Here is a 22,370-nt window from a genome sequence, read left to right as displayed (position 1 = left end):
CCTGCACCTTAGAGACTGCTGCCCTATGTACATAGAGTCATTGAACATGGATCACTTTAATAATGTTTACGTTCTGTTTTACCCACTTTATACAGTACCAGTCAAAAGTTAGGAAACACCTACTCATTCAAGGGTTTTTCTTTCTTTTTTTAACTATTTTCTACATTGTAGAATAATAGTGAAGACATCACAACTATGAAATAACACATGGAATCATGTAGTAACCAAAAAAGTGTTAAACAAATCAAAATATATTTTATATTCGAGATTCTTCAAAGTAGCCACCCTTTGCCTTGATGACAGCTTTGCACACTCTTGGCATTCTCTCAACCAGCTTCATAAGGTAGTCACCTGGAATGCATTTCAATTAACAGGTGTGCCTTTTAAAAGTTAATTGTGGAATTTCTTTCCTTCTTAATGCGTTGGAGCCAATCAGTTGTGTTGTGACAAGGTAGGGGTGCTACACAGAAGATAGTCCTATTTGGTAAAAGACCAAGTCCATATTATTGCAAGAACAGCTCAAATAAGCAAATAGAAACAACAATCCATAATTTCTTTAAGACACGAAGGTCAGTCAATTCGAAAAAGGATGATCAGATGTTTTCTGTGGCAGCTTGTATAGTTCTGACTCTCTTGCCCCCTCCACTGGATATACCGCAGTACTTTATTTACTCTTAAAGGTTTAAATCTGTAAGAGCTGAATCCTAACTTGAGATCTGTGCATATCACTAGGATTGGAATGAAAGGATTAATCTCTTAAAGCAGCAATCAGCAGTTGAAACAATGACAAAGAGCTCCCCCTGTTTTGGTAGAAAGCTGAGGGATGGGGCTGGAGAAATGTAACCACTCTCAAATGTATAGACAGAGCTATGGATTCAAGAATTGGGCATCCATGATATAAAAATTCTAGTTTTAACCAAGTTTTGAGGCTATACAGTGTTGGTTTGCATTTACGTTGTTTAAAAACATTGGGGGGAAGCAATCTTATATTTTGGGTTCTGATGGGATTTGACAGTTGACCTGAGCCCATGAGTCAATTATAAGTTATATTAATCAGGTATCAATTGGTGCATATCTTTCATTTGAGTCCAAAGATTGATGTAGCAACTGAAGATTGCCCCTTTAAGCCTATTTCTCACAGATTGGGAGAAACAGAGTGTGGATTTACCAGTGTAAGACCACCATGTCTGCTTGTCAGTGTCCTGCTGTTCTAGTAAAATGTGAATAACCACAATGCGGTGACCTATATGAGGTGTGAATGTGGTGGGTGAATGAATGATATGCAAGGTTCACACATTCATAGGTCAAACCCTGTGTAGGTAGATGAGCTGGGAGGGGTTTATAAAGATGCTCAGGACTTTTGAGGACAGTCTGAGAAGAAGACACACTCTCTGACAATATGGCTGCCACATCTGTCCTGCTCCTGCTGGTCACTCTCCTGCCCCCTCAAGGGCTCACAGGTAAGACCAAACTTTATCTATCACTTCAACCTATCACATGTCCACTCACACTTCCACTCACTCTGGCAGTTAAAAGAGGATGACATTTGACCCTCTAACCATGGACAGCAGAAAACTGCAAAGTGACACTGATTTGGTTGCATAGCAAAAGCATAAAAATTCACGTGATCATCACAAATTCTAGTCTTTGAATTCTAGTCGTTTAAAGCCCACTGTTGTTAATTTGGGTTTCTTTGGGGATATCTCTATGTCTCTACCAGCCCACCAGGACTCTGGCATTGTGAATGGAGAAAAGACCAAAACCAACTCTAAACCCTACATGGTCTCTGTGCAGGAGAGGAACAAGGAAACGGAAAAGAGGGAACATATCTGTGGGGGGTTTCTTGTGTCAGATAACTTTGTCATGACGGCCGCTCACTGCTACACAAGGTAAATTGTGTTTTACTCTTATCCTATTGAACTATTTGAGGGAGAAAACAACTCACACCAAGAAGTCATAAGTGGTTCTGTGGTCTTTGTAAAAAATTGCAGATTTGCTTTATGCTGTAGAACAGGGGTGTCAGACAAATTTTGCCCCGGGGGCCACATTCGGTCTACAACTAGGTCTGGAGGGCCGCACTGAAAATGTGTTATATTTGCTTGCCGTCAAAATGTGCAAAAGATTGCAAAACATAGTTTACGATGCTGCCTGACTGTCCTGAATTTAGGTGATTATTTAGGTAATTATTAGCAACCTGGACAGTGGATACCATCAAGAAACCGTTGTAATTTCTACAGTTTAAATTTGGTTTCAGTCATTTTAAAGTATAAATGAGTTCCCTCCCCCCTCCATTAAATGTTTTTATTATTAATATTATTGTATTTCCTGTAAATATTTTTGCTCAAACCACCCCATCAGCCAGATTGGACTCCCTCGCTGTTGAATGTGCTGTGTGCTTAGAAGCTCAGTGAGTAGCATGTTGTTTCCTCTTCATAGGGGTGAGATAAGTAAGTCAAAGCTTATAGAGGAAAGGAAGTGCAGTAGCTCCAGTGATATCCTCCAAGTTAGGGGAAAATCACAATCTATATTTTCAGTGAACTATTGCCATTCAGTAATTGTTTCTTTGTCCTTGTAGTGGTGTACAGCTGACGGTTGTGGTTGGTGTTCATAACATTAAAAAGTGGGAACATTCGGCTCACAGGATTGGTGTGAAAAGTTATTACATCAATGATTATGATCTCGAAACACACAAGAATGACATCATGCTGTTGGAGGTAAATGAGAGGGAAGTAATGAAGTGTGTGTAAGGGGTAACTAGAGTATGTTATAAACACCTATTCAAATCAGGTGTGATGTATATGATTTTGTATGATTACCTTCCCAGAAGGGAATTGTGTAGCATACAAATCCTTAATAAACCATTTGCAGGGATATTCTACCCTGCCTGACACAACACATGGGACTCTAACTGCAATCCTGTACTCTAAACACAGCTCAAGACACCCACCCCATGGCGGAGATCTGTGAAGCCGATCCCTGTCGCTAAGAAAGACCTGCACATCAAGGCTGGAGCTATCTGTAATGTGGCAGGATGGGGAGCCACTGAAACTAACGGCTTTGTAAACACAGACCTATTGGATGTGAATGTTGCTGTTGTAGACAGGGGTGACTGCCAGAGAACTTGGGGAAGAGCCATACCCACTTCTATGATATGTGCTGGTGGTACTGCTGATGATAAAGGCTTTTGTCAGGTATGGTTATAAAGTATAGTTAATTCTGAAATTAATAATAATAATAATCATAATAATATACAGGTATATTATATAAATATATACACTGAGTGGACAAAACATTAGGAACACTTTCTGCCCTCAGAACAGCTTCAATTCTTCAGGGCATGGACTCTACAAGGCATCGAAAGCATTCCACTGTCATGCCCTGACCTGAGAGAGACGGTTTGTTTCTCTATGTGGTTAGGTCAGGGTGTGGGGTGGGCATTCTATGGTGTCTATTTCTTTGTGTTGAGCCGAGTATGGTTCCTAATCAGAGGCAGCTGTCTATCGTTGTCTCTGATTAGGAATCATACTTAGGCAGCCTTTCCCCACCTGTAGTTGTGGGATCTTATTTTTGTACTGCTTGTTAAGCCTGCAAGATGTTACGGTCGTTATCATTGTTAATTATTTTGTTTGTAGTGTTCTGATTTAAAATAAATACAAAGATGAACACTCACCACGCTGCACCTTGGTCTACTCCTTTTGACGATCGTGACAGAAGATCCCACCACCAAAGGACCAAGCAGCGTGGGCCGATGGACTGGACCTGGGAGGAAATCCTGGATGGGGCAGGACCCTGGACAAGGCCTGGGGAGTATCGCCGCCCGCAGGAGGAGATGGAGGCGGCGAAAGCGGAACGGCGATACTAGGAGGAACAGGCAAGGAAACCACGGAAGCCCAAGAGGCAGCGCCAAAAAACATTTTGGGGGGCACACGGGGAGATTGTCGAAGTTGGAGCCAACACCCCGTGCTTACCGGGGGGAGCGAGTGACCGAGCAAGCACCGTGTTATGCGGTGATGCGCACTGTGTTGCCAGTGCGCACTCACAGCCCGGTGCGCTCGGTGCAAGCTCCTCACCGTTGCCATGCTAGAGTTGGCCGTCAGCCAGGAAGAAGTGCGCCGGCACAGCGTATCTGGTCTCCAGTGCGTCTCTACAGCCGAGGTTATCCTGCACCTGCTCTACACACGGTACCCCCCGTTCACCAGCACAGCCCAGTTCGTCCTGTACCAGCGCCCTGCCCTTGCTGGGCTAAAATAACCATCCAGCCAGGACGGGGTGTGCCAGCCTTAAGCTCCAGACCTCCAGTGTGCCTCTACGGCCCAGTATACCCTGTGCCTGCTCTGCGCACCCAGTCTCCTGTGCGTCTCCCCAGTCCGGTGAGACCGGTTCCAGCTCCACGTAGGAAGCCTCCAGTGATGATCAATGGCCCGGAGCATGTAGGGATGATCCATGGCACGAAGCCTCCTGTGATAATCCATGGCCCAGAGCCTCCAGTGATGATCCATGGCACGGAGCCTGCAGCGACGGTCCCCAGTCCGGAACCTACAGAGACGCTCTCCAGTCCAGAGCCTCCAGCGACGCTCCCCAGTCCGGAGCCTCCAGCGATGCTCCCCAGTCCGGAGCCTCCAGCGACGCTCCGCAGTCCGGAGCCTCCAGCGACGGTCTGCAGCCCGGAGCCTCCAGCGACGGTCTGCAGCCCGGAGCCTCCAGCGACGGTCTGCAGCCCAGAGTCTTCAGCGGCGGCCTGCAGCCCAGAGTCTTCAGCGGCGGTCGGCAGTTCAGAGCCTCCGGCAATGATCCACGGACTGGTTCCTCCGGCGATATAGAAGCGGGGGGATCAGCGGGCGGTGTGGGGGCTACGCCCCGAACCAGAGCCGCCGCCAAGTATAGATGCCCACCCGGACCCTCCCCTATAGGTTCAGGTTTGCGGCCGGGAGTCCGCACCTTTGGGGGGGGTACTGTCACGCTCTGACCTGAGAGAGACAATTTGTTTCTCTATGTGGTTAGGTCAGGGTATGGTTCTAATCAGAGGCAGCAGTCTATCGTTGTCTAAGCCTGCAAGACGTTACGGTCGTTATCATTGTTTATTATTTTGTTTTTAGTGTTCTGATTTAAAATAAATACAACAATGAACACTTACCACGCTGCACCTTGGTCTACTCCTTTTGACGATCGTGACATCCACAGGGATACTGGTCCATGTTGACTCCAATTGGCTGGATGTCCTTTGGGTATTGGACCAATCTTGATACACATGGGAAACTGATGAGTGTGAAAAACCCAGCAGCTTTGCAGTTCTTGACACACTCAAATTGGTGCGCCTGACACCTACTACCATACCCCATTCAAAGGCACAAATATTTTGTCTTGCCCATTCGCCCTCTGATCAAGGCATAAAAATCCTTCTTTAACCTGTCTTCTCCCCTTCATCTACACTGATTGAAGTGGATTTAACAGGTGACATCAATAAGGGATCATAGCTTTCACCTGGATTCACCTGGTCAGTCTATGTCATGGAAGTTGTCCCTGCTACACTCGCATTAACATCTGCTAACCATGTGTATGTGACAAATAACATTTGATTTGATTTAATGTTTTGTACACTCAGTGTATGTGTATATACATTACATGACCAAAAGTATGTTGACACCCCTTCAAATTAGTGGATTTGGCTATTTCAGCCACACTCGTTGCTGACAAGTGAATAAAATAGTGAGCCCTGACCTCATCCCCATCGAACACGTTTGGGATGAATTGGAACGCCGACTGCGAGCCAGGCCTAATCACCAAACATCAGTACCCGACCTCACTAATGCTCTTGTGGCTGAATGGAAGCAAGTCCGGGCAGCAATGATCCAATTTGGTTGAGGTCAAATGATTGTGGAGTCAAGGTCATCTGATGCAGCCATCCATCACTCTCCTTGATCAAATAGCCAAGAGTGTGCAAACCTGTCATCAAGGCAAAGGATGGCTACTTTGAAGAATCTCAAATATATAATATTTTGATTTGTTTAACACTTTTTTAGGTTACTACATGATTCCATTTGTGTTATTTAATAGTTTTGATGTCTTCACTGTTATTCTACAATGTAGAAAATAGTAAAAAATAAAGAAAAACCCTTGAATGAGTCGGTGTGTCCAAACTTTTGACTGGTACTGTATATATATATAAAATACTTGTTTTTCAAATGTAGAGTAACTGTTTCTTCTCGTCGGTGTTTCAACCATTGATTTCAGGGAGATTCAGGAGGTCCTCTGGTGTGTGGAGGGATAGCAGTGGGAGTTGTGTCCTTCAATGATGCAGACCATTGCAACCAGTCGAGAGCACCCAATGTCTACACCAACATATCAACCTATCTCCCCTGGATCAAGAAAGTAACTGGACTTAAATCAGTCAACTAAATGATTAATAAACACACACACTCTTTGTTACAGAAAATATTAACTGAGTGTATGTACATGTGTGTTGATTTCCTGTAAAAGTCTCAAGTACTGACAGACAACATAGGGTTACTATTTTATATGCATTATTTTTAGACAGATAGGCTACATGGAAACATGTGCTTCAGACAACAAAGTATCTCTGGTTACATGAAAGCGACACAATTCTCTGACAGCTCACCACTGCTTATTTTCAGTGCCAGAAGCCTTGGTCACTGTGGTTCATCTATCTGGTTCGTAGTGCTGCTAAGCACGGCACTAACACACTGCAAACTTAGCAGGTGCAAAAACTGCTGCATAGGTACTGGAAAAACAGACTGAGATGACAGTAGCAAGGTCTGTCAAAGTTAATGTATCTAGAGTGTGGTCAAACATTATAAACCTGTAGGTGGTCATGGTTGGCATGTAGAGGTTACATTGGCACAGAATTGGGTGAAACACAGGAGGGTGTCAACCTCCATGTGAGACACATAGCTCTTGAATGAGGGACGAGGTATATACTATATGAATAGGTACAACAAACTGGTGGGATTCCCTGGTGTGATAAAAAACACTAGAGTAGGTCAATGTTGCACGTAGTAACAATGCATTGTAGGGGGGAAAACATTGAATGTGGGAAACTAGGCCCATGTCTACTTTAATGAGGAAGCTGCACCATCTTTTGTTTGTAAGACTAAATATGTCTGACTTCCCTCTGCTGGATATACTGAGATGCATGGCAAATGATCTTACAAGCATTTCTAAACACAATCCTTTCATTAATATCTGGAATTAAAAATACTTTTAAGCCATTGTTTTTCATAAGACAAAGTAGTGATTAAAACTGTCCTTCTGTTTGATCAAAGAAAGTTAACTAATAGACTAAGTACGGCAAAATATAATCTTAGGGCTGTTCTCCCGGCAAATATCAACAGTCATAATCTGTGATCTATACCAGGTGTCAGGCAATGGTACAAATGGAAAGTCCCCACTGTGGTAGACTTCACACCCTGTGAAACTAAGTGGTACATCTTGTAAAGGGTTTAGAGAGACACTCAGCACTTTGAAACCCAGCAGTCTGAGAAGACAAAGACCTCAACCTCATCAAACATCTTTGGGATGAATGTGAACGGCGACTGCGAGCCAGGCCTAATCGCCCAACATCAGTGCTCGACCTCACTAATGTTCTTGTGGCTGAGTGGAAGCAAGTCCCCGCAGCAATGTTCCAACATCTAGTGAAAAGCCTTCCCAGAAGAGTGGAGGCTGTTATGGCAGCAAAGGTCGGACCAACTCTATATTAATGACCATTGGTCTATTTACCCCTCTTAATTTCGCCTACCGACTTGAAAAAAAATCTAAATATACATTGAGTTATTTGGCGAAATTCAGACGTTGCCATTGTGTTGGGGAAATAGGGCTGTCTAAAAGCTCATTCTTATTTAACCAGCGTACTTAACCAGAATCCAAGATGGCGTAGCAGTTCAGACATGTGGGAGGTCTTTGTCTCGTCGTGTCCCGTGATATATATTTTTTTTCTTCGTATATATTTCATATATTTAAAAAAAAATGTTAACCTCAATTTGAACATACTCTCCTGCAACCTGCCTCACCCAATGTGAAATGGATCTGCTATTTTCTATACTTTAGAACCGGAACCCCCAACAGAAGACAGGCAGCTAACTAGCTACTAGCTAGTAGTCAGTTAGCCACTGCTAGATGTCACTTGTTATAGACCACCTTCAGCCCACAGCTGTGTCCTGGACACCATATGTCTCAAATAAAACTGTGAAGGACCTCGGCGTTACTCTGGACCCTGATGTCTCTTTTGACAAACATATCAACACTGTTTCAAGGACAGCTTTTTTCCATCTATGTAACATTGCAAAAATCAGAAACTTTCTGTCCAAAAAATGATGTAGAAAAATGAATCCATGCTTTTGTCACTTCTAGGTTAGACTACTGCAATGCTCTACTTTCCGGCTACCCGGATAAAGCACTAAATAAACTTCAGTTAGTGCTAAACACGGCTGCTAGAATCTTGACTAGAACCCAAAAATTTGATCATATTTCTCCAGTGCTAGCCTCTCTACACTGGCTTCCTGTTCAGCAAGGGCTGATTTCAAGGTTTTACTGCTAACCTACAAAGCATTACATGGGCTTGCTCCTACTTATATTTCCGATTTGGTCCTGCCAGTCACAAGACGCAGGCCTCCTTACTGTCCCTAGAATTTCTAAGCAAACAGCTGGAGGCAGGGCTTTCTTCTATAGAGCTCCATTTTTATGGAATGGTCTGCCTACCCATGTGAGAGACGCAGACTCGGTCTCAACCTTTAAGTCTTTATTGAAGACTTATCTCTTCAGTAGGTCCTATGATTGAGTGTAGTCTGGCCCAGGAGTGTGAAGGTGAACGTAAAGGCACTGGAGCAACGAACCGCCCTTGCTGTCTCTGCCTGGCTGGTTCCCCTCTCTCCACTGGGATTCTCTGCCTCTAACCCTATTACAGGGGCTGAGTCACTGGTTTACTGATGCTCGTCCATGCCATCCCTAGGAGGGGTGCGTCACTTGAGTGGGTTGAGTCACTGACGTGATCTTCCTGTCCGGGTTGGCGCCCCCCCTTGGCTTGTGCCGTGGCGGACATCTTTGTGGGCTATACTCGGCCTTGTCTCAGGATGGTAAGTTGGTGGTTGAAGATATCCCTCTAGTGTTGTGGGGGCTATGCTTTGGCAAAGTGGGTGGGGTTATATCCTGCTTGTTTGGCCCTGTCTGGGGGTATCATCGGACGGGGACACAGTGTCTCCCGACCCCTCCTGTCTCAGCCTCCAGTATTTATGCTGCAGTAGTTTATGCTTCAATCTGTTATATCTGGAGAATTTCTCCTGTCTTATCTGGTGTTCTATGTGAATTTAAGTATGCTCTCTCTAATTCTCTCTTTGTCTCTGAGGACCTGAGCCCTAGGACCATGCCTCAGGACTACCTGGCCGGGTTTTTATTTTGTTTTACTAGGCAAGTCAGTTAAGAACAAATTCTTATTTTCAATGACGGCCTAGGAACAGTGGGTTTACTGCCTTGTTCAGGGGCAGAACGACAGATTTGTACCTTGTCAGCTCGGGGATTCGAACTTGCAACCTTTCAGTTTACTAGCCCAACGCTCTAAATCTGGTCCCTCTCTATCTAAAATTATCCGCCACAATTGTTGCAACCAATATTACTAGCCTGTTCAACCTCTCTTTTGTATCGTCTGAGATCCCCAAAGGTTGGAAAGCTGCCGCGGTCATCCCCCTCTTCAAAGGGGGAGACACTCTAGACCTAAACAGTTACAGACCTATATCTATCCTACCCTGCCTTTCTAAGGTCTTCGAAAGCCAAGTTAATAACAAACAGATCACCGACCATTTCGAATCCCACAGTACCTTCTCTGCTATGCAATCTGGTTGCCGAGCTGGTCATGGGTGCACCTCAGCCATTCTCAAGGTCCTAAATGATATCATAATCCCCTTCGATAAAAGACAATACTGTGCAGCCGTATTCATCGACCTGGCCAAGGCATTTGACTCTGTCAATCACCACATTCTTATCGGCAGACTCAACAGCCTTGGTTTCGCAAATGATTGCCTCGCCTGGTTCACCAACTACTTCTCAGACAGAGTTCAGTGTGTCAAATTGGAGGGCCTGTTGTCTGGACCTCTGGCAGTCTCTATGGGGGTGCCACAGGGTTCAATTCTCGGGTGGACTCTTTTCTCTCTATACATCAATGATGTCGCTCTTCCTGCTGGGGATTATCTGATCCACCTCTACACAGACCACACCATTCTGTATACATCTGGCCCTTCTTTGGACACTGTGTTAACTAACCTCCAGACGAGCTTCAATGCCATACAACTTTCCCTCTGTGGCTTCCAACTGCTCTTAAATGCAAGTAAAATTAAATGCATGCTCTTCAACCGATCGCTGCCCGCAACTGCCCGCCCATCCAGCGTCACTACTCTGGACGGTTCTGACTTAGAATATGTGGACAACTACAAATACCTAGATGTCTGGCTAGACTGTAAACTCTCCTTCCAGACTCACATTAAGCATCTCCAATCCAAAGTTAAATCTCGAATCGGCTTCCTATTTCACAACAAAGCCTCCTTCACTCATGCTGCCAAACATACCCTCGTAAAACTGACTATCCTACCAATCCTTGACTTTGGCTATGTCATTTACAAAATAGCCTCCAACACTCTACTCAGCAAATTGGATGCAGTCTATCACAGTGCCATCCGTTTTGTCAACAAAGCCCCATATACTACCCACCACTGCGACCTGTGTGCTCTCGTTGGCTGGTCCTCGCTTCATATTCGCTTCATATTCGTTGCCAAACCCACTGGTTCCAGGTCTTTGCTAGGTAAAGCCCCGCCTTATCTCTGCTCACTGGTCACCATAGCAGAAACCCGTAGCACGCACTCCAGCAGGTATATTTCACTGGTCACACACCAAAGCCAATTCCTCCTTTGGCCGCCTTTCTTTCCAGTTCACTGCTGCCAATGACTGGAACAAATTGCAAAAATCACTGAAGCTCGAGACTCATATCTCCCTCACTAACTTTAAGCATCAGCTATCAGAGCAGCTCACAGATTATTGCACCTTTACATAGCCCATCTGTAAATAGCCCATCCAACTACCTCATCCCCATATTGTTATTTATTTTTTTGCTCCTTTGAACCCCAGTATCTCTAATTGGACATTCATCTTCTGCACATCTATCACTCCAGTTTTTAATTACTTCGCCACTATGGGCTATTTTTTGCCTTTCTCCTTAATCTTACCTCATTTGCACACACTGTATACAGATTTGTTGTATTGTGTTATAAGCTGCACGTTTGTTTATTCCATGTGTAACTCTGTGTTGTTTTTTGTGTCGCACTGTTTTGCTTTATCTTGGCCAGGTCGCAGTTGCAAATGAGAACTTGTTCTACCTGGTTAAATAAAGGTGAAATAAAAAATAAAAAAATCTGCTACCATTTGCCTTTGTGTTCTCCATTTTGTGGTTTGAACTAGCAAAATTGTTTCATTATTCACAGGTCTAATTCTCTGATAGCATGGCATGGCAGGCAGCATACTTCTGAGAACAAACTGCTCAGCAAGCAAAAGCTCTTAAAATCTACCAGATTTCAATATATACATCTAATCTACAGTGTCTGTGTCTAGTGTCTCTGTTTATGTTAAAGGTGAATCAACAGTTGTTTATTCTTATGCTGTAAATTGCTATTTTATGGTTGTAAGTGATAAAATATGTATTTTATATTTTGCAATTCTGAGTAATTACTACTTCAGTATGGAAATACACTTTATTCAGTGACCTTCGGTATGGAAACTGATGGTAAAATCAACACATTGCTTCGAAAAAATGTATTACAATTGCTAAATAATTCCAATAGATGGCAGGATAAGACCACGGATTAAATTTCAGAGGCTCCGTTTTCCTCCTTCCGTTCGCCCTCACAGTAAAACTCCTTCGCGCGCTTCGTTCTGTCCCTTTCCACACTGCTAACGCAAGAGAAAGGGCTGAACATAATTTTAACAGATTTTTGTGAATTACTATAATAATGATTCATGTTTATTATTACCTATTTTCATGCTCATGTTTTGAAATTATACTTGATTACTATTTCAATAACGATTATCAATAATCCTGAACATTAATTCTGTCACCTCTGGTCGAGAAACGTATTTTCCGAGTACATGCATTGTCAAATTCATCAGCCAGCATCGAGCTGCTCTGCCTTCTCGCACAAGCGGAGGTAAATTTGTTAACCGCGTGGGGTGCATGACGTAATTTATTGGCAGGCTGTGGAAGCTGCACTCTTGTCTTTTCTATTCCGAGGGTGTATACTCGCGCTGTCATATCAGATGTTAAAATTATTATATTATACATGTATAAAAGGGCTATAGTTATTTATTGTTTTGCTCTCCCAAAAGCAACACAGGCCTAATACGAGATAGATATACACTAGTTCAAAAATTTGGGGTCACTTAGAAATGTCCTTGTTTTTTAAAGAAAAGCAAATTTTTGGTCAAATAAAATGACATCAAATTGATCAGAAATACAGTGTAGACATTGTTAATGTTGTAAATGACTATTGTAGCTGGAAACTGGCAACCACCACTCCTGTGTTCCAATTACACGTTGTGTTAGCTAATCCAAGTTTATCATTTTAAAAGGCTAATTGATCATTAGAAAACCATTTTGCAAATATGTTAGCACAGATGAAAAATTGCCTTCTTTAGACTAGTTGAGTACAGTAGAGTGTCTAGTTTGAGAAAAAGACGCCTCACAAGTTCTCAACTGGCAGCTTCATTAAATAGTTCCCGCAAAACACCAGTCTCAACGTCAACAGTAAAGAGGCGACTCCGGGGTGCTGGCCTTCTAGGCAGAGGTGCAAAGAAAAAGCCATATCTCAGACTGGCCAATAAAAATAAAAGATTAAGATGGGAAAAAGAACAGACAGTGGACAGAGGAACTCTGCCTAGAAGGCCAGCATCCCGAGTCACCTCTTCACTGTTGACGTTGAAACTGGTGTTTTGCGGGTACTATTTCATTGAGCTGCCAGTTGAGAACTTGTTAGGCGTCTGTTTCTCAAACTAGACACACTAATGTACTTGTCCTCTAAGCTCAGTTGTGCACTGGGGTCTCCCACTCTTTTCTGGTTAGAGCAAGTTTGCGCTGTTCTGTGAAGGGAGTAGTACACAGCGTTGTATGAGATCTTCCGTTTTCTTGGCAATTTCTCACATGGAATAGCCTTCATTTCTCAGAACAAGAATAGACTGACGAGTTTCAGAAGAAAGTGCTTTGTTTCTGGACATTTTGAGCCTGTAATCGAACTCACAAATGCTGATGCTCCATATACTCAACTAGTCTAAAGAAGGCCAATTTTATTGCTTCTTTAATAAGAACAACAGTTTTCAGCTGTGCTAACATAATTGCAAAAGGGTTTTCTAATGATCAATTAGCCTTTTAAAATGATAAACTTGGATTAGCTAACGCAACGTGCCATTGGAACACAGGAGTGATGGTTGCTGATAATGGGCCTCTGTTTCCTCCGTTTCCAGCTACACTAGTCATTTACAACATAAACAATGTCTACACTGTATTTCTGATCAATTTGATGTTATTTTTCTTTAAAAAACAAGGACATTTCTAAGTGACCCCAAACTTTTGAATGGTAGTGTGTATATACTATGTAAAGTAATTAGTAACCATTTTAGAAAATCATATGACATATATTCTTTGGTTGCATGCTATTTCTTTATGACAATCAAATTGCTGCTAAAGCCTATAACTTTGTGGTCTTCTGCTGCCATTTATTGGAAATATTTAGCAATTAAAAGTTATTAAAATAAAGACATTGAGCAACAAAAAAATCCCCAAGAACACAGTGGCCTCAATCAGCCTAGCGGTTAGAGTGTTGGGCCAGTTAAACGAAGGTTGCTGGATCGAATCCCTGAGCTGACAAGGTAAAAATCTGTCATTCTGCCTTTGAGCAAAGTGGTTAACCCACTGTTCCTGGGTGCCAAAGATGTGGATGTCAATTAAGGCAGCCCCCCGAACCTCTCGGATTCAGAGGGGTTGGGTTAAATGCAGAAGACACATTTCAGTTGAAGGATGAATGGAGCAAAGCACAGAGAAATCCTTGATGAAAACCTGCTCCAGAGCGCTCAGGACCTCAGACTGGGGCGAAGGTTCACCTTCCAACAGGATAATCAACCTTAAGCACACAGCCAAGACAACGCAGGAGTGGCTTTGGGACAAGTCTCTGAATGTCCTTGAGTGGCCCAGCCAGAGCCTGGACTTGAACCCGATCGAACATCTCTGGAGAGACCTGAAAATAGCTGTGCAGCGATGGTCCCCATCCAACCTGAGAGCTTGAGAGGATCTGCAGAGAAGAATGGGAGAAACTCCCCAAATACAAGTGTGCCAAGTTTGTAGCGTTATACCCAAGAAGACTCAAGGCTGTAATCGTTGCCAAAGGTGCTTCAACAAAGTACTGAATAAAGGGTCTGAATACTTATGTAAATATGCTAGCTTTTTATATTTAATACATTTGCAAAAAAATATTTTTTGTTTTGCTTTGTCATTATGGGATAGTGTGTAGATTGATGAGGTGAAACAAACTATTTAATCCATTTTAGAATAAGACTTACGTAACAAAATGTGAAAAAAGATTGAATACTTTCCGAATGCACAGTAAGTCCCTTGTCTGTTCCACTTCGTTCTGAGTCTCTTCTAGCAGAGGCATTGGGTTGTCCACAGGTGTGTCCTGCTTGGGGTCAACTGTGTGTTCTGCAGGTTCTACATCAGCACTTTCAGTTTTTTTGCTCGGTATGCCCATGACGGTATTTCATATCTGTAAAATTCATCGTCATTGTCCTGTTCGAGTTCTTCCATTTGTCCATTACTTTGGTTTGTTCCTCTTTTCTTTGGCTTGGAATTTTGCTGTGTTTAAACTTCAAGGGGCAAGTGGTCCTTTTCTTTTTCCTTTTGTCCACGTTAAATCAATGTGTCAAGTCTGAATAGGGCCTTGGGAGAATATTATTCTGTGGAAGTCTACCTTTATTTTTCAGTGCTTTGTTTCGACAGATTAGAAATAGCAGGAGACAGAGGAGGGAAAGTGGGACAGGCAGAAGCAGGAACTGTACCCCTGACTTCTGGGGCAGTAAGATGGCACATTTTGTCACGTTCGTCGTAATGATTGGACCAAGGCGCAGCGTGAGTAGTGTTTCACATCTTTATTATAACGTGAAACTTCAGCAAAATACAAAAATAATAAATGATCAAACAAAACGTGAAGACAGTGAAGTGCAAACAGGCACCTACACAAAAACAAGATCCCACAAAACACAGTGGGGAAATGGCTGCCTAAATATGATCCCCAATCAGAGACAACGCTAAACAGCTGCCTCTGATTGGTAACCATACCAAACACATCAACATAGAAATAAACAACATAGAACACCCCAAGTCACACCCTGACCTACTATACCATAGAGAGCCCTTGGTTCTCTATGGTCAGGGTGTGACAGTACCCCCCCCAAGGTGCGGACTCCGGCCACAAAACCTGAAACCAAATAGGGAGGGTGGGGGGGTGATTAGTGTCAATGGCGGCTCTGGTGCGGGACGAAGTACCCGCAGATCTGCCAGCATCGGGGGCTGAAGTGCGGGATGAAGAAACCGCTCAGCTCGCGAATCCACCATCTTTGGTGGTGGCTCTGGTGCGGGCCGAAGAAACCGCTCATCCCGCGGTCCAGGCTGAACACGGTGCCTGGACTGGATCTCGATGCCGAGGAAGGCTCCTGCCATGGAGCGGGACTGGACGCCATGTCTGGACTGGGCATCGGCGCCGAGGAGGGCTCCTTCCATGGAGCTGGACTGGACACCGTGTTTGAACTGGACATCAGCGCAGAGGAAGGCTCCTGCCATGGAGCGGGACTGGACGCCGTATCTGGGCTGGGCATCGGCGCAGAGGAGAGCTCCTGCCATGGAGCGGGACTGGACGACGTGTCTGGACTGGGCATTGCCCAGAGGAGAGCTCCTGCCATGGAGCTGGACTGGACGCCGTGTTTGGAAGCTCCGGATCATTGACCCTCGCTGAAGGTTCCGAACCGTTGACCATCGCTGGAGGTTCCGGACCGTGGACTGTCGCTGGAGGTCCCGGACCGTAAACCGTCTCAGGAGGTTCCGGATTGTGGACCGTCTCAGGAGGTTCCGGACTGGGAACCGTCGCCGGAAGCTCTGGACTGGGAACCGTCGCCGGAAGCTCTGGACTGGGAACCGTCGCCGGAAGCTCTGGACTGTGAACCGTCGCCGGAAGCTCTGGACTGGGAACCGTATCCAGAAGCTCTGGACTGGGAACTGTTGCTGGAAGCTCTGGACTGTGAAGGCGCACTGGAGGCCTGATGCGTGGGGCCGGCACAGGACGTACCGGACTGGGGAGGCACACTGGAGGCCTGGTGCGTGGGGCCGGCACAGGACGTACCAGACTGGGGAGGCGCACTGGAGGCCTGGTGCGTGGAGCTGACATAGGACGTACTGGGCTGTGGAGACATACTGGAGACCTAGTGCGTATAGCCAGCATCAATGGTACCGGTTCGATGACCCACTGCGAGGAGCTGGCATAGGATGTACTGGGCTGTGGAGGCGCACTGGAGTCCTGGTGCGTAGAACCGGCATCAATGGTAACGGTTCGATGACACACCTCGCACGGCAAGTGCGAGGAGCTGGCATAGGACGTACTGGGCTGTGGAGGCGCACTGGAGACCTGGTGCGTAGAACCGGCATCAATGGTACCGGTTCGATGACACGCTCCTCAAGGCGAGTGTGGAGAGCTAGAACAGGACGTACAGGGCTGGGAAGGCGTACTGGAGACCTGGTGCGTGGAGCCGGCACAACTTTCACCAGACTGATAGCACGCTCCTCAGGACGAGTATGGAGAGCTGACTCAGGTGGCAGTAAACCAATAACACGCTCCTTAGGGCAAATGTCGTGCATCCTCCACCAATTCAACAACTCTCTCATTTCTCTCTCCTCCAAATTCTCCCTCAACTCACTGACGGTCTCTGATTCTCTCCGTTCACTCTCCTCCAGTTTTTTCCTCTTCTCCCAGACTGGCTCTGGTTCACTCCTCGGTTCTGCCGACCACCCCTTGTGCACCCCCCCAAAAGATTTTGGGCTGTCTTTTGAGCTGTCTTTGTGGCCGCGAACCCCGGTGTCGTCGCTGTCCTCCCTTCTCTCCTTGCGTCTGCTTCCACGGCAGGCTTTCGTATCTTGCCAAGATTTCCTCCCAAGTCCATGATATTCTCTCCTCGATCTCCTCGTAAGTCCAGGAGGCCTTCTCCTCCTGGGTACGTTGCTTGGTCCTGTTGTGGTGGGATCTTCTATCACGTTCATCGTAATGATTGGACCAAGGCGCAGCATGAGTAGCGTTCCACATCTTTATTATAACGTGAAACTTCAGCAAAATACAAAAACAATAAATGATCAAACGAAACGTGAAGACAGTGAAGTGCAAATAGGCACCTACACAAAAACAAGATCCCACAAAACACATTGGGGAAATGGCTGCCTAAATATGATCCCCAATCAGAGACATGTCCAAACAGCTGCCTCTGATTGGGAACCATACCAAGCACACCAACATTTTTATTTTTATTTATTTATTTATTTCACCTTTATTTAACCAGGTAGGCAGGTTGAGAACAAGTTCTCATTTACAATTACGACCTGGCCAAGATAAAGCAAAGCAGTTCGACACATACAACAACACAGAGTTACACATGGAGTAAAACAAACATACAGTCAATAATACAGTAGAAAAATAAGTCTAAATACAATGTGAGCAAATGAGGTGAGATAAGGGAGGTAAAGGGAAAAAAGGCCTTGGTGGCAAAGTAAATACAATATAGCAAGTAAAACACTGGAATGGTAGATTTGTAGTGGAAGAAAGTGCAAAGTAGAAATAGAAATAATGGGGTGCAAAGGAGCAAAATAAATAAATAAATACAGTAGGGGAAGAGGTACAGTGAGTGAAAAAAGTATTTGATCCCCTGCTGATTTTGTACGTTTGCCCACTGACAAAGAAATGATCCGTCTATAATTTTAATGGTAGGTTTATTTGAACAGTGAGACAGAATAACAAGAAAAAAATCCAGAAAAACACATGTCAAAAATGTTATAAATTGATTTGCATTTTAATGAGAGAAATAAGTATTTGACCCCTCTGGAAAACATGACTTAGTACTTGGTGACAAAACCCTTGCTGGCAATCACAGAGGTCAGACGTTTCTTGTAGTTGGCCACCAGGTTTGCATACATCTCAGGAGGGATTTTGTCCCACTCCTCTTTGCAGATCTTCTCCGAGTCATTAAGGTTTCGAGGCTGATGTTTGGCAACTCGAACCTTCAGCTCCCTCCACAGATTTTCTAAGGGATTAAGGTCTGGAGACTGGCTAGGCCACTCCAGGACCTTAATGTACTACTTCTTGAGCCACTCCTTTGTTGCCTTGGCCGTGTGTTTTGGGTCATTGTCATGCTGGAATACCCATCCATGACCCATTTTCAATGCCCTGGCTGAGGGAAGGAGGTTCTCACCCAAGATTTGACGGTACATGGCCCCGTCCATCATCCCTTTGATGCAGTGAAGTTGTCCTGTCTCCTTAGCAGAAAAACACCCCCAAAGCATAATGTTTCCACATCCATGTTTGACGGTGGGGATGGTTTTCTTGGGGTCATAGGCAGCATTCCTACTCCTCCAAACACGGCGAGTTTAGTTGATGCCAAAGAGCTCCATTTTGGTCTCATCTGACCACAACACTTTCACCCAGTTGTCCTCTGAATCATTCAGATGTTCATTGGCAAACTTCAGACAGGCATGTATATGTGCTTTCTTGAGCAGGGGGACCTTGTGGGCGCTGCAGGATTTCAGTCCTTCACGGCGTAGTGTGTTACCAATTGTTTTCTTGGTGACTATGGTCCCAGCTGCCTTGAGATCATTGACAAGATCCTCCCGCGTAGTTCTGGGCTGACTCCTCACCGTTCTCATGATCATTGCAACTCCACGAGGTGAGATCTCGCATGGAGCCCCAGGCCGAGGGAGATTGACAGTTCTTTTGTGTTTCTTCCATTTGCGAATAATCGCACCAACTGTTGTCACCTTCTCGCCAAGCTGCTTGGCGAAGGTCTTGTAGCCCATTCCAGCCTTGCGTAGGTCTACAATCTTGTCCCTGACATCCTTGGAGAGCTCTTTGGTCTTGGCCATGGTGGAGAGTTTGGAATCTGATTGATTGAGTGCTTCTGTGGACAGGTGTCTTTTATACAGGTAACAAACTGAGATTAGGAGCACTCTCTTTAAGAGTGTGCTCCTAATCTCAGCTCGTTATCTGTATAAAAGACACCTGGGAGCCAGAAATCTTTCTGATTGAGAGGGGGTCAAATACATATTTCCCTCATTAAAATGCAAATCAATTTATAACATTTTTGACATGCGTTTTCTGGATGTATTTCTTGTTATTCTGTCTCTCACTGTTCAAATAAACCTACCATTAAAATTATAGACTGATCATTTCTTTGTCAGTGGGCAAACATACAAAATCAGCAGGTGATCAAATACTTTTTTCCCTCACTGTAGTTGCTTAGGCTAAATTATAGATGGGCTATGTACAGGTGCAGTGATCTGTGAGCTGCTCTGACAGCTGGTGCTAAAAGCTAGTGAGGGAGATAAGTGTTTCCAGTTTCAGAGATTTTTGTAGTTCGTTCCAGTCATTGGCAGCAGAGAACTGGAAGGAGAGACGGCCAAAGGAGGAATTGGCTTTGGGGGTGACCAGAGAGATATACCTGCTGGAGCACGTGCTACAGGTGGGTGCTGCTATGGTGACCAGTGAGCTGAGATAAGGGGTGATTTTACCTAGCAGGGTCTTGTAGATGACGTGGAGCCAGTGGGTTTGGCGACGAGTATGAAGTGAGGGCTAGCCAACGAGAGCGTACAGGTCGCAGTGGTGGGTAGTATATGGGGCTTTGGTGACAAAACGGATGGCACTGTGATAGACTGCATTCAGTTTATTGAGTAGGGTATTGGAGGCTATTTTGTAAATGACATTGCCAAAGTCGAGGATCGGTAGGATGGTCAGTTTTACGAGGGTATGTTTGACAGAATGAGTGAAGGATGCTTTGTTGCGAAATAGATGTTTGATGTGAGTCTGGAAGGAGAGTTTACAGTCTAACCAGACACTAGGTATTTGTAGTTGTCCACATTTTCTAAGTCAGAACCATCCAGAGTAGTGATGCTGGACGGGCGGGCAGGTGCGGGCAGCGATTGGTTGAAGAGCATGCATTTAGTTTTACTTGTATTTAAGAGCAGTTGGAGGCTACGGAAGGAGAGTTGTATGGCATTGAAGCTCGTCTGGAGGGTTGTTAACACAGTGTCCAAAGAAGGGCCAGTATTATACAGAATGGTATCGTCTGCGTAGAGGTGGATCAGAGACTCACCAGCAGCAAGAGCGACATCATTGATGTATACAGAGAAAAGAGTTGGCCCAAGAATTGAACCCTCTGGCACCTCCATAGAGACTGCCAGAGGCCCGGACAACAGGCCATCCGATTTGACACATTGAACTAGTTGGAGAACCAGGCGAGGCAATCATTTGAGAAACCAAGGCTACTGAGTCTGCCGATGAGGATGTGGTGATTGACAGAGTCGAAAGCCTTGGCCAGATCAATGAATACGGCAGCACAGTATTGTTTCTTATAAACAACATAGAACACCCACAGTCACGCCCTGACCTACTATACCATAGAGAACCATGGGCTCTCTATGGTCAGGGCGTGACCAATTTCTTTTAAATTTGACCTACTCAACCACACAGCAACGTACCGTGTGAGGAACTTGGGCCCCCATAGTGATTCAATCCATCTGAACCACCAAGAGCTTGCCGCCCGGTCAAACTGAGCAATTGGGGGAGAAGGGCCTTGGTCAGGGACGTGACCAAGAACCCGATGGTCACTCTGAAGAAGCTCCAGAGTTCCTCTGCGGAGACAATGCTCAGCAAGTAGACTGTTGTTTCCTCTTCACAGCGGTGTGAATCTGATGGTTGTGGTTGGTGCTCATGACATTTCAAGGCAGGAAAGCTCTGCTCGCAAGATTGATGTGAAATATTACCACATACATCCTGGGTACAACTAAGACATTTCAGAACGACATCATGCTGTTGCAGGTACATGACAGTGGAAGAATGCACACATGTCAGAATGTCTCTTAGCTTAGCACACCATTGCCCAGGTAATATATGCCAACAGCCCTTAGATCAAATAGAGAAAGAAATAAGCAAACATTTTGCGTTTGTTCAAATCCGGTGCAGTAATCATATATGAAAACCTTTTGAAGATGTGCATAACACTGCTTTGCATAATATCATATAGGTTACTTGAGAATCGACTGTATCTAACTACAGTCATATGCTCCAAATATAGCTCGTCAAAACTATGCCGAAAAACAAATCTGTGCAACAGATCCCCCCCTCTCCCTAAGAAAGACTAGGACATCATGGCCAAATTCTACTGTACTGTATGTAGCTGGGTAGGGTGCCACCAAAACAGGTGGAACTGCAAACCCACATCTTCTGGAGGTGAATGTCACCGTCATAGACAGAGCCTCCTGCCAGAGATCATGGGGGAACACTGCCACCATAACCCCGTCTATGATATGTGCTGGTGATACTGCGGCTGATTATAAAGGTGTTTGTCAGGTATGGTCAGATAATGTAGTTAAGGTTGGTCTGATAATGCATTCATTATAGAGAAGTGACTTGATTTGCAGAGTAGCTGTTTTTAACCAGGGAGATTCAGATGGCCTCTGGTGTGTAAGGGGACAGCAGTGAGAGTTGTGTCCTTCAATGAAAAAGGAAACTGTGACAATCACAAGGAGCCCAACATCTATACCAAAATATCCAAGTATCTCTCCTGGATCAAGTGTATCATAAGGTATTAAGGAACCAAATGAAGACATTTGTAATTAATAAAATGTAATTTATCAAACAGAAAAGACCATCAGTCCTTAAATAAACCTTGTGCTGTGTGTTAGCGTGAGAGTGTGAGAAGAATATGAATGCGCTTGTAAGAGAGAGTGTATATGCATGCAAGTGAATGTGTCTTTTCCATCTTTCACTTCAGACCAAGGGTATGTGCAATTAAAATGATGACTTAGCTCTTTAAGCCAACATGTATACATCTTTAGAAAGCTATCTCCTCTTACATCTTCAGCTGTCTTCATCAAACTCCACCACACGTGGAAACTTGTGGTCAAGACAACAAAGTAACTCTGGTTTGATGAAGGCGACACAATGCTTTGAAACCACACCACAGCTGCAGTTCCCAGACCAGAGGACATGATCTGTCTGTAAGTCTGTCTGTCTGTCTTCCAGTCTGCC

The 22,370-nt window shown here is 44.7% G+C and overlaps 2 protein-coding genes across 2 annotated transcripts; both read left to right on the top strand.

Annotated features, from left to right (window-relative positions):
- The first annotated feature begins 1,362 nt into the window (after positions 1-1,362).
- Positions 1,363-6,443, top strand: LOC106584265 (duodenase-1). The gene is made up of 5 exons (XM_014169313.3): positions 1,363-1,460; positions 1,721-1,889; positions 2,576-2,714; positions 2,934-3,191; positions 6,232-6,443. The coding sequence occupies exons 1-5, from the start codon at positions 1,400-1,402 to the stop codon at positions 6,394-6,396; spliced, it is 792 nt and encodes a 263-aa protein (XP_014024788.1). The 5' UTR covers positions 1,363-1,399; the 3' UTR covers positions 6,397-6,443.
- Positions 6,444-15,772: 9,329 nt separating this feature from the next.
- LOC123729825 (chymase-like) lies at positions 15,773-22,259 on the top strand. Its single transcript, XM_045706185.1, is given in 5 exon segments — positions 15,773-15,834; positions 21,019-21,120; positions 21,122-21,158; positions 21,525-21,654; positions 22,204-22,259. Coding segments are annotated over 5 exon segments (387 nt in total).
- The last annotated feature ends 111 nt before the right edge of the window (positions 22,260-22,370 follow it).

Source organism: Salmo salar, chromosome 23 (assembly GCF_965601325.2).
Source record: "Salmo salar chromosome 23, fSalSal1, whole genome shotgun sequence".
Lineage (NCBI taxonomy): Eukaryota > Metazoa > Chordata > Actinopteri > Salmoniformes > Salmonidae > Salmo > Salmo salar.
The sequence above is the reverse complement of the archived record's forward strand: the minus strand, read 5'-3'. Positions and strand labels throughout refer to the sequence as shown.

What these genes read in the sequence shown, in the direction of transcription:
- LOC106584265 (XM_014169313.3), top strand. Translation starts at nt 1,400, where the DNA reads ATGGCTGCCACATCTGTCCTGCTCCTGCTGGTCACTCTCCTGCCCCCT. An exon ending in GCCGCTCACTGCTACACAAG is followed by an intron (nt 1,890 to 2,575) that starts GTAAATTGTGTT and finishes TTGTCCTTGTAG; the next exon opens with TGGTGTACAGCTGACGGTTG. An exon ending in ATGACATCATGCTGTTGGAG is followed by an intron (nt 2,715 to 2,933) that starts GTAAATGAGAGG and finishes CTCTAAACACAG; the next exon opens with CTCAAGACACCCACCCCATG.